General features: G+C 41.1%; 1 protein-coding gene across 2 annotated transcripts in view; it reads right to left on the reverse strand.

Annotated features, from left to right (window-relative positions):
• SRP72 (signal recognition particle 72) overlaps nucleotides 1-12,080 on the reverse strand; it is a 27,866-nt gene that overhangs the window by 1,784 nt on the left and 14,002 nt on the right. The window contains exons 6-16 of one of the 2 annotated variants that reach the window (XM_018563359.1): nucleotides 11,279-11,307; nucleotides 8,722-8,846; nucleotides 8,580-8,637; nucleotides 8,356-8,487; nucleotides 7,068-7,196; nucleotides 4,661-4,733; nucleotides 4,518-4,582; nucleotides 2,709-2,804; nucleotides 662-765; nucleotides 468-545; nucleotides 209-343 (exon numbers count right to left, since the gene is read on the reverse strand). In XM_018563359.1, coding sequence (XP_018418861.1) covers nucleotides 209-343; nucleotides 468-545; nucleotides 662-765; nucleotides 2,709-2,804; nucleotides 4,518-4,582; nucleotides 4,661-4,733; nucleotides 7,068-7,196; nucleotides 8,356-8,487; nucleotides 8,580-8,637; nucleotides 8,722-8,846; nucleotides 11,279-11,307 — 1,024 coding nt within the window. The remainder of the gene's footprint in view (nucleotides 1-208; nucleotides 344-467; nucleotides 546-661; nucleotides 766-2,708; nucleotides 2,805-4,517; nucleotides 4,583-4,660; nucleotides 4,734-7,067; nucleotides 7,197-8,355; nucleotides 8,488-8,579; nucleotides 8,638-8,721; nucleotides 8,847-11,278; nucleotides 11,308-12,080) is intronic. The other variant, XM_018563360.1, reaches the window with a different exon arrangement.

The raw sequence follows: 12,080 nt of genomic DNA on the forward strand, positions 1-12,080 counted from the left end.
AAAAAAAAAAAAAAAAAAAGTAGACAGTCTACAAAACCTCAATTAACGAAAATGTATAAAAAGTGTAGATGCTCCCAGTGAACAAAAATTCATCTGGGTTGACTTGAGTAAACTGCAAGCTGTTAGGTTGCTTTTACAATGCCATATTAATGAGGCCAAAGGTTAAACAGTTTTAAAAAGGTCATACGGTATTCGGTAACCAACATACTCTAGTTCCTTGGTTTGCTCCCCAGCCACTTTAGCAGGCTTCTTTCTAATAAATGTGACTCCAGCCGAGTTTTCTAAGGCATCCACGTCCACTTTCAGGTGCATAGTGTCTGAAGAGGGTAAATGTTCGCTTAAACTGCATTTGGTAATGTAAGGATAGAATATAGTTTCTTATATATGGAAAATACAGATGTACAGTTAGAAACGGGTCACAATAAGAAAATTACATAAAGTTCAGAAATAAAACATGAGAAGGATACATTTTTGCTTTATTGGCATCCACAAGCGAGTATGCAGAGATGAGTTGAGCCAAAGTATGGATATCCTTGGGATTCTGTCTGTGATCCAATGAGAGTAATTAGTTTATGACTCGAATCTAGAATAGAAATAACAGGAAAAAAAAACAAAAAAAAACACCAGGAAAAAAAAACAAAAAAAAACACCAAACACCTACTTCCATATTTGCTCAAGATCATTGATTGCTTCCTTCTTTCGTCCATGCTTTAATTTAAAATTAGCAGCTTCTCTTATTAATGACAGATGAGCTGGAGAATTTGGCTGTCAAAAGAAGCAAACTTATATTACAAGAAAGAATGTGTACCGTTTCTGAATTAAGCCACACTCCTGTGTCAGAGAACAGAAGAAAATCAACAAATGGCTTAATAAGGTTTCCCTCATCTCATATACAAGAGAATGTCCACGGGCTGGCTGTTTAACTTGATGGGCTCCCCAGGAATCACTTATACATGAATAATATTTGTTAAAGCAAATCAGCCATTTTTAAGTGTAGTTCAGTGTAGCGTGGTTTGTATAGCCAAACCTATTTTTTTTTTAAGAGAGAAAAGGTTTACAACCCCTGTCGGGTTTATTTTTTTTTGCTGTCTCTGTACCACCGGGAACATTTTCCTTCCCTTTCTATTAGTTAGTGGAAATCTCGAAATTGGAGGGGGAATTCCTCTCAGGCAGTTGTCCCCATTAGATTTCCCCCTCACCTCTTATCAGGTGATATGCAAAAACTTTTGGCTTTTCCTTCACTTTCTTTCTCACTGTCAATTGTCATCAGTAGAGATGTGAATCTGCCCAACGAAGATTCACCCAGCAATAAAAGTTTGACAGAAGGTCTAGCCCTTACCCACTTTATCACAAAGGGAAAACGTTTTTTGCATATAGATATTTTACAAGTAAAAGCGTCATCCTTGGAGTAGCCAACACAAGGTATCTGCTATTAAAAATTGTAATCCTCTTTTACCAAAAGGTATGCCTTTACTGACCTTGGAACCAAGTCCCACCAACCACCTCCTGAAAGCACCTCAGGAGGCCAAAAGTAAGTGGGGCTTAACCCAGAAATCAGGGAAGTCAAACTCATGGTAACAAAGTAAAGCTTGTAGTTTCTGCTCTTTAAATAGGATTTTACTTTTAAAAGTTTAAAGGGTAGTTCCACTTTCGCAGGTGAAATTTGGGAAAATAGAATTACCCCCATCCAATCTTTGGGTAAACGCTCCTTCCCCCCTGCAGGTGCTGGTGTACTATCCGTACTCTGTAAACGACATTGCAACCCTGCACACTGTAATTTGAATTTCGCTTGCAAATGGTGAACACTTGGCAAGAAGCACATCTCAATTGGTCTGCGTGATCAGAAGCAATTATCATTGGTCAGCATGGTCAGGTGACCGCACTGACCAATGAGTACTCGGCAGATTGAAGGGGGTAATTACATTTTCCCAAATTGGAATTAACATTTATAAAGGACAGCTTTAATGGACCACTATATCAAAGTACAATATTTTCATAACTTTAGAAAAATGTCCAAAAGCATTAAAAGATCAGATAATGTTTTAAGTTAACGTGATAGAGTGCAAAGTGATATTTTCCAATACTGTTGACTGCCTGCCCAATTACCCCATAGAAAAAGAAAAAAAAGTAAGTTTTTATTCCAGAACTTTAGATATTTTTAACTTTTGCATCAATAGAACATCTTTTGGCACAAGTGTGTACCAGCTTTATACACGGTTTAAGAATGATTTTGGTTCATTGCATTCAAATAGGATTTAGGTTGCAGGGGTTAGTTTGAAAATTGTGGTGCCCTAGCATTGTTCAACTATACAACAGCCACTTCAATATTATATACAACAGAGACTGGGACCGCTGCTAAAGGATAAGCTCTTTCCTAAGCAACAGTTTTTAGCCAACAATTAGATTTCATGTTTACCTGTGTTTTGCATCATCCGGTCACCCAACCTGTTTTATGATAATTGCCATCTAGCCTGGGAGCCAAATGTCTGGTTCTTTCATGCTTAACCACATGCTTATAAAGTCATACCCGTTAAATACCTGTCTACCTGAAAGCAGGTCAGAGCAGAAAGGATCTTCTAATGTGTGGGCACTATTTTACTGAACAGAGATTTGTACAACCTTTGCCATACATTGTAGGTATCCAATTATTCTTCTGCATAAATATTACTTCCTATTGTGATCTTTATAGAAATGAACAAAGCACTTACTTGATTTTGCTGATACCAGCTAATTGCCTGATTAAAGACCTCTATGGCGCTGTCAATATCCTCATCATGACTGTGCATAGTAACAAGGGCAGACACCTAGATTTGGGTACAAAATAGCTTTAAGGCTACTTTCAGTACTTCGATCATTTTAAAAAACAGAAAAAAAAAAGCCACAGCAAATAAATGCCACATGAATTTTCCATACGATTAAGCAATCTAAGTAATTGTTTCTTAAAAGGAGAATTATGGGGAGAGTGAAATACATTCAACCCCATAATTAGAGCTGACGTACTAAAGCAGCCATGCGTTGGCTGTATAGATAGAGAACTGAGCGATAACATTCCGCTGATCGCTCAGTGCCCGATCATCTCCCTGCAGAGAGCAGGGACCGTCATTGACAGCTCCCCACAGGGATTTGCCCCTTCTCCTCTTCGTTCCTCGAGCACCGACTGCAGGGGCGGTCAGGAGAGGAGGTGGGCACAGCTGTGCTGGCTCTGCCTCTAGAGTCAGTCAGTCAAGAGGCAGGGTGGATCCTGACAATATTGTAGGGATCTTTCCTGGCTGCAGAGCGGCTTTGCGCTATCAGCATACAGCCGGCAAAAGCATGCTATATGCTGATTTTTGGGTCACAAGAGGACAAAGTATATGTCGTTATGTGACCCTGTTAAGAGAAACTATGTCCTAAAAGAGACTCATCATACAGACACTAACCTAAAATATAACTACCGGTATGTGGATATGGAGGTGAGGATTTTAGAGATTGAGCAGCATTACTTAGTGTCTGACCCAGTGTGAAGGGATTAATGCACCACAGGTTTCCTAAATCGCCAGAAATGATCTTACCAGACATTGTTATGGTTTCCCTACTAGAAGGCTCAGCTAAAATGATCATGCATGTTTATGTTCATTCAGTTGTTGATGGTCTGTGGTTAGCCTTGAAGTGTAGGTCAATACAAAAATGCGGACATGCGCTTCTCTGATATTAAAAGACAAATCTCATGCCATCTTAAAAGTGTTTTCTAACAAGAGACAGCAAACCTTTTAGAACATGTGATCATTAGCTGCGAGAAGATTTGTCTCAGCAGTAATGTCTCATGGACAACATCATTTAACATAATTTTTTGAAAACTTATTTGCAAAGATCTACATTTCACTTGCTCACTGGATAGTTGTCAGAGCTAAATTGCTAATGATACTGCACTCGATGTTAACTATTTAATGACATCCTTCATTATAACCAATGAAAATTATGTAGAAGAATTGCTTCTTAAAAAGGAGAACTATGGAGGCGAATGCTTTTCACTCACTTCATAGTTCTAGCCGACCTGTGACAATGAGACTGTCACAGGTCGGCTCAGTAGATCGGGAGGTGAGCGAACACATGCCGGCGTCCGCTCACCTCTCGATCCTGTCACGGCTCTCTGACGTGACAGGGGAGGGGCTGGATTCCCCCCTCCCGGCTCCGATCCGCCAGCGCTGACTGGTGGAACGGACGGGGGAGGGTACAGCTGGCTCTGCCTCTAGATAGACAGAGCCAGCTGTCACTCACGCAGCTGGGCGGATCCAGACAGAGATTCCACTAATAAGAATATTCAAGAATGTCAAAAAAAATAAGTATAAATGCAAGAAAGAATAACATATTACATATGTTAATATGAATATATGGTACTACTGGAAAGCAATGATTTTCTAGGTGTACATGTTTTACATGTGCCTGTTGGTAGCAATTCCCAATCCATACAAACTGAACTATCCCATTGTGTGTTTAAGTTGGCATGAAACGATAGGCATGCACTCATTTAAACTCACCATGCCAGGCTTGTGTTCCAGTTCTTTAATACTTTTCATTATCATGCAAGCCTTGGTTACATTACCTGCACAAGAAAACACCACAAGTTAAAAAAGTAAAAACAGAGTAACATACTTAAAAACGTCATCAAAGAAATACAAACCTTGTGCAAGTTTCAGCTGTGCCATGGTTAGTTTTATTTGGACTGCATTTTCAGGATGCTGGTCAGCAAATTCCTATGTAGAGTAAAAAAAGATATATATAAATAAATGACCAGAAAGCCTATGAACTGTTTTATCCCCTTGTAATCCCCTGTACAGAATCACTAGTATCAGGTAATCAGGCATGCTGCATTTACATAGCAAGGAATATGCTGAGCAGGTGGTGAACTGCTGCTGTTCTTTCACTGTCAAATCAGAGGCTGGAGGTGACCTAGCTTTAAAAGGAGAACTATGAGGCGAGTGCTTTTCACTCACCTCATAGTTCTAGCTGACCTGTGACAATGAGACTGTCACAGGTCGGCTCAGTAGATCGGGAGGTAAGCGAAAACATACCGTCATTCGCTCACCTCTCGATCCTGTCACGGCTCTCTGCTGTGACGGGGAGGGGCTGGATTCCCCCTCCCTGCCAGCGCTGACTGGCGGAACGGACGGGGGAGGGGGCGGGTACTGCTGGCTCTGCCTCTAGATAGGCAAAGCCAGGTGTCAGTCACGCAGCTGGGCGGATCCCGGCATAATTGTCGGGATCCGCTTCAGCGTCTCAGTATACTGCGAGCTACAGCTCGCGGTATAGTGAGCCTAGGGTGACGGGAGGAGGATAGTTTGTGTCCTCCCATTACCCTAACCTAAGGAGAACTATGGGGAAAAGCCTTAACCCCATAGTTCTCCTTTAAGGTTGAACTGCAGCAGAGCAAAGTCAGGTCAGCAGCCTGACTATACAGTCTGACAGGGCTGCGTAAATCTCAGAAGTGAATAGATAAAAATACAAATCCTCAGGCAAGTAAAACAGTACTGATATATGTATGCATGTACAGCCGTTTTTCTGGTGCTCACTTTTAAAAGTAATCTGTAAAGAAATACAAGGCAGATGTCACTAACCGATTTTTAAACTCCAGGGACTTCATTACTATTACAACTGAACAAACATATCAGCAGTCCCGACACCCGATATACACATGCCTTTCTCAGGAAAGCAGAAAAACAACGCTGAGTCTAGCACCTATAAAATCAATGCCTCAAAAGCATTTGTCTTTTTTTAAGCAGTAGCTGGGTATTGTTCCGTATTAACTAGCGATGCACAGAGACTAGTATCGGTGCCGATACTGAGTATTTGGGCAAGTACTCATACTTGCCCAAATGCTCCTGATGCATATGCCGAACTGATTGCCCAGCTTCCCGGCCAATCAGCATGGAGGTGGCTTCCCGGCCAATCAGGAATCTGGGGGGCATGTAATGACTCGCCGCCTGGCTTCTTGATTGGTCGGGAAGCTGGTATATCAGGAAGCCAGGCGGCAAATCATTACCCACCCCCGGCTTCCTGATTGGACAAAAAGCCAGCTCCATGCTCCCTCGTCACCTGGTAAGGAGGGATCATGGAGACTGCTTCACTAAACGGGAAGCCGGGTGGCAAGTAATAACATGCTGCAGGGCTTCCATCTAATTAGAGAGCCGGGCGGCGAGCCATTACACACCATCCAGCTTCCTTAATGGGACTTCCGGTATCTGTGAGTACGAACAAAAAAAATATTGGTACACGATACTGAAAAAAACAATTCATGCAGAAAGTTTGATATTCTTCATTGGCCAGCTTAAGTTATTAATGATGCAAGCTCTCGGGATTCCTTGGATCCCTTCTTCAGGCGTTATACAATTCTGAAACCTACATATTTATACAGAGTTACAAGAAGGAACAAAGAAATAACCATTTCAAAAATGTTTTAATTTTTTTTCCTTGACACACTTTAGTAATGACTTGTGAAGGATTAAGCTGGCCAACCCGCAAGGCTGAAACAGCAGAATTCACTGATTGGCTCCAGTCACTGTTGTGGTCAACAAAATAGTACATGGGAGTGTTCAGCCCACACAAGCCATCTGTTGACTGTGTTAGAAGTGATTCAGCTGCCCCAATCACTTTCACAGGTTTCCAGAAGCTGCACCCCCCACCATATATCTTGGGCTCTGTGCCCCTCCTGCGGACCTGGGACAGCCATGGTGGGTGTTGGTGGCTAGAGGGGAGGGAGCTCTCCTGTGAAAAAGCCCAGCCACAGAGGCCGAGAAGGAAGTTAATCAAGCACAATCTGTGCTTGATAAGCTTTATTAGTTCCAGGTACATCTTGTAAAGTCCTTTGTCTTTGTGTAGAGGAGGCTGTAGTTCTTTTGTGACCTTTCTACGAATGTCCATTTGTGGGTTATCTACAGTATATGTTTATGTACATTTAGGTTACAAAGCAGGGAGGCCTTCGTTAACTAGGTCAACATTTCTGGTTTAGCCAAATTGTTATAACGCATGCAATTAAAATAATCTGGGCACATATGCATAAAAAAAAAAAAAGGGAGGGGGAACAGATTTACCTGCAGCAAATCTATGGCTTTTGCATGTTGCTTCTCCCGACACAGCTGGGCAGCTTGAATGAGCACAGGAAGGAGATGTTCAGGTTTCTGATTCTGTAAAGTGGTAGACAACTTTCGACATTGTTCACCCTAAAAAGGACACAATAAATGCATTTCACATTAGAGAACACCACTGAATTAAAAATGTTATACTTACATTTAGAACTGGAAAATGTACATTACAAATCATCATGAGTAAAAATGACAGGCTGGTATTTTGCCTGCATCAATTTGACAATTGCTGCACATAATAGAAGGGATTCTCTCACCAGTTGCAGCTTGGGTTTCTTTTTCAAATTACCTCCAGCAGAAAACACTACCCTCACCTAGCTTCTGTGGTAAAACTAGGAGAACCCCTGTGATTAGTTATCTACGCTTAGCAGACCAGCTATTAGCATTGAACAGAGGAAGCAAATAAATGAGACATTTATATAGCTAGCACCATGGAAATGGTTGGCAATCGACTGCTTGTAATTCCTTCCAGAGGCACATATTAAACCTTTTACAAGCATATTAGTTAGGTTGTGGCTAGACTTCAGAATGTATCTACTGTTGAAGGAAGGGTAGGCATGAATAAGGTGATGTCATTGTGGGTGTAAGCAGTGGTGTATTTATGTATTTGGCTGCCCTAGGCAAGCCAAGCTTCGGCCGCCCTCGGCACCTTACTAGCACACCCACCCCCCTCAAATGCTGGCAAGCCGCCCTCCACTCCTACACACAGACGGGCTCCGGCTCTCCCCTCCTCTTCACAACATAGGCGTTTGACTACGGCCGCCCCCCAGGAAGGTGCCGCCCTAGGCAAACGCCTACTTTGCCTCGCGGTAAATACGCCCCTGGGTGTAAGGGAGGTGGAGGGAAGCCTACTCTTTCATTAACATTCCAACAGACCTGTCACATGAAAATATCTTACCCTGAATGTTTGTTCATCCCTATTATGTATAAGTGTTCAATCTGTGTGCATTTTTTCTATGTGTTTTGGTTTCCCGTATTTGTTTTGTAAAATATTAAAAACAAATCTTGCAACACACACACACACACACACACACACACACACAATGTTTGAATGTAGGCAAGGATGAATGGGCCCTGAAGACAAAAGAAAAGCTGATATTTTATTTCACTCCAACCTTGAAAAGGCATGACATGAAAGTATTATGTATGGAACAGCACATCACAAAAAGGCACTGAATTAGATCAGTTTGTAATATCTAGGATGGAGGAATACATGTATTAAGATAAAATATCATACCTGATTTGTATGCATTGACAGCAGAGCCTTATTAAAGTCTATGGCCTGAAGCTGTTTCTTGGCCAGTTTATGCTCTACTCCCTCAGCATTTGTAAGCTTCACTTTCTTCTTTGAATCAAACACATTTTGGTCCTTAAAAAAACAACCCAAAAACAAAATTTGTAAATACAAACAAACAATCATTCAACCAAGAGCTAATAGAACAGTTTTAGAACTGTAGATACCTTGTTAATTGTAATGATGTTATTAGCCACTACTGCCAACAGACCAACATCAGTAGGCCTAAAAGAAAGAAGGTTGCACCACTGAACACAATGTTTAAAATGCATACAAAGCGGACAAGCTTGTATAAATTCAACAACTTACTTTAATTTGATTATTTGGTTATAAAGCTGAAGAGCATCATCTAAGGAGCCCTGCAGTTGCATGACATAGGCCATCTGTCCATGAATTATTGCCTGTTCGGCCTCTATTTCTTCTTCTGTTAAGTCCTGACATTGAAAAATAATAATGTAAGTATAATGATCATTTTAAAAGTTAAAGTGGCACTTCGCTCAGGAGTTCAATCTTAAAAATGCATTCAAATACCTAAACTATTATCAAAAATACACAACCCAAACTACGATCCTGGCTTGCTCTTAGACCGATCACTTCAGTCTTGCTACCCCATTGGTCAAAGATCCTGCGAGTCATCAAGCCCAGTACAGTGACATTCCATCCCTGGATTGAAGGAGGAGGAAGAGGTGCAAGAGCAAGCCGGATCACTGCTCTGGTGAGTACATCTTAAATATTTTAGCTCCGTAGATAAAATGGGCACTTAACCTTTGCAGTACGGGGGTTGCCCCACTGCAAGCTTTTATTTACCCAGTGTTCTGCTTTAAGACGAGGGGCTTAGGACGCAGTCGGAAAATTGCTCTATATTGAAGTAGCCCCATTATTATCATATATGAAAGATGAGAAAAACCATGTTAGAGGGAAGCCTTATGCTTTGTTTATAACAAGAGGCACTTGCAAAATTTAGAATTCTGGCAGTTATTTTACAATATTTATTACTATTTATTTATTGGTGATCAAACGTTATGAAACGTTAAAAAAACACAAAAAAACACAAATTTTAGAACGTAAGTCAGGTGATTTTAGACCTGGATTACAGGTCACATAAATTATTATTACATAGTATTTATATAGCGCCAACAGTTTGCGCAGCGCTTTACAATATAAGGAAGATATAACAGTTACAATACAATTCAAGACAAGATGGTAAGGAGGGCCCTGCCCCTGAGGGATTACAATCTAAAAGAGGAGGGGGAAATGATACATGAGGTAGCTGTGGGAATGAATTATGTGAGAATGTGAAGGTTCAGTGGTTAGGTTGCGGTGGGATAGGCTTCCCTGAAGAGATGAGTCTTTAGGGAACGCCTAAAGGCAGTCAAGGTGGGAGATAGACGGACAGGTTGGGGTAAAGAGTTCCAGAGGATGGGAGAGACTCTAGAGAAGTCCTGGAGGCGAGTATGGGAGGAGTGGACAAGGGAGCTGGAAAGCAGGATGTCAATGGATGAGCGGAGGGGACGGTTAGGGTGATACTTTGAAGTTTAACAGAGAGTGTGACCTTCCTTACCCCACATAGAACACATTTAAAGACTCTTTTTGCATACTCATCTTTGAAAAAGCATTACAAAATTCAAAAAGAGGTTTTAAAGTTTATGGTGCTAGTGCTTATCAAAATGGTGCTATCATTTTGTTTGTATGTAGTGCCTATTTTCTCTGTTGCACCATAAACATTATTTTGGTTAACTTTTTTAATGCAACTACATTTTTTATGATTGGCGCCTCATGCCAGGACAACCCGAGTACAGGGTGCAGAGTGTTACTCTACAAAAGTGCTATTGCTGTGGTGTTCTGAACAGTGAGTGGAATGGAATTTATTAAGGTAAAGCAACAACTTTACTATAAAGCAGTAGCACGTGCTTACCTTTACATCCCCCTTCCACTGCTGTCCTGGGAAAGCAACAAGCTACTTGAATAGCATCTTCCATAGGGCTACAGACTCTACATGTGTCAGGACTGGTGCTTGGCTCAGCACTGTTACATGGAGTGAGTCACATGCACCATAATATCTAGAAGTACTGGGTGTTTTCTTTGCTCCTGGCAAGTGAACAAAGTGGCAAAGCTGAGCAAGTGTTGCCGGGTATGGGTGATTTAATGTGGACCTGTTCTGGTCTGAGAGGCAAAAGGACAGGTTTGTTTTAGGGGCATCATCTACCCTCAAAATGAAGCTTGTAATGGGGTAGAGAAGAATTTACGAAAGGCACTTGCTCTGTTATGTTGGGATAATTAGAGCACTTCTGTATTCTGACCAGCAATGTGTGACCCCCCAAAAAAAAGTATTTAGGCGAATAAATGTGAGATTTTTAAATAATTTTTAAAGTCACCAATTATCACTACAATGCACACGTCAAATGTGGAAAAGCAAAACTGTTGAAAATAAAATGCAATAAAGCAAAACTTTTAACAATAAAATGCATGGCTTATGACCAGAATGGATGCACCGCTAAACACTTCAAAATTGGAATAGGTGCCTCTGCATCACTGATATTCAAAGCAGCCATCTGTAGCTTTCCATTCTATACAGTCTTCAAGCCGAGTACCGAGTAACTAATGCGTTGATAAACAATATCTGTATAAATTTGGCTGTAGAAGATATTACAGTAGCATGATAGTAGCTGATGCATTCCTTTCATTTTCTGATAGGCAAGGACAATTTACTCTTCATGTTTCCATAGCCAACAAGAGGGAGGAAGGCTTTGTATTCAACAGGAGACTTTCTGAAAGAGTGTCAGTTTACCTTGCATAGATTTCCAACAGCTGCCTAAAAATGTAAACTGGCTTAAAAAAATTAAATAAAAAAGAAAGATACACTTACTGTGTCTTCTGAAGACTGTCTGCAGAGCTCTGAAAAGGTAAATACAATGCATGAGAGTTTGATACAGATTCAGATCAGTTTCAGCCTTAGTTGAATGCTTTTCACACAAAAAGTATAATACAGAAAAAATGGGAACACAAAAAAGCATGCACAGATACCGTTTATTCGGTATCGACTACCAATATTTATCTTTCTGTACTCACAGATACCAATACTTCCGCTAGCATGGAGCCAGCTTCCCAGGCAATCAGGAAGCCGGGCAGCGCCGCCTAACTTCTTGATTGCCAGGGAAGCCGGTTCCATGCTGATTGGCCGAGAAGCCGGCTTCCCAGCAATTAGCATCGAGCCGTTGCTCGGCTTCCTGATTGGCAGCTCCATGTTCCCTTGCGGCACTGCCAATCAGAGAAAATCTCTGACCAGAAATTCCAGTATCAGGGGTAAGTGTCGGTGCATTTGAGCGAGTACTAGTACTTGCCCAAATACTCAGTATCAACACAAATACTAGTATCGGTATCTGTGCGTCCCTATTGATTTTGTTTATCTACCAGGTCTTTTACATTACCCATTATTTCCATCATGATTTACCAATTTCCTTTAACTACCATCAGCTGTACACAGCACAATCCAAATCTCAGTTTAATAAGATAGTATCAGTTCCTGAAATTTAATGATGAAATTATCAAATGTTGACATAATAATTATAAATGCATTTTTTGCTCATCTGCTGGAAGCATGGAGCTGGCTTCCTGGGCAATCTGGAAGCTGGGCAACGTGTCATTATCTGCGCCCAGCTTCTTGATTG

The sequence above is a fragment of the Nanorana parkeri genome, unplaced genomic scaffold, assembly GCF_000935625.1.
Source record: "Nanorana parkeri isolate BGI_ZX_2015 unplaced genomic scaffold, ASM93562v1 scaffold659, whole genome shotgun sequence".
Lineage (NCBI taxonomy): Eukaryota > Metazoa > Chordata > Amphibia > Anura > Dicroglossidae > Nanorana > Nanorana parkeri.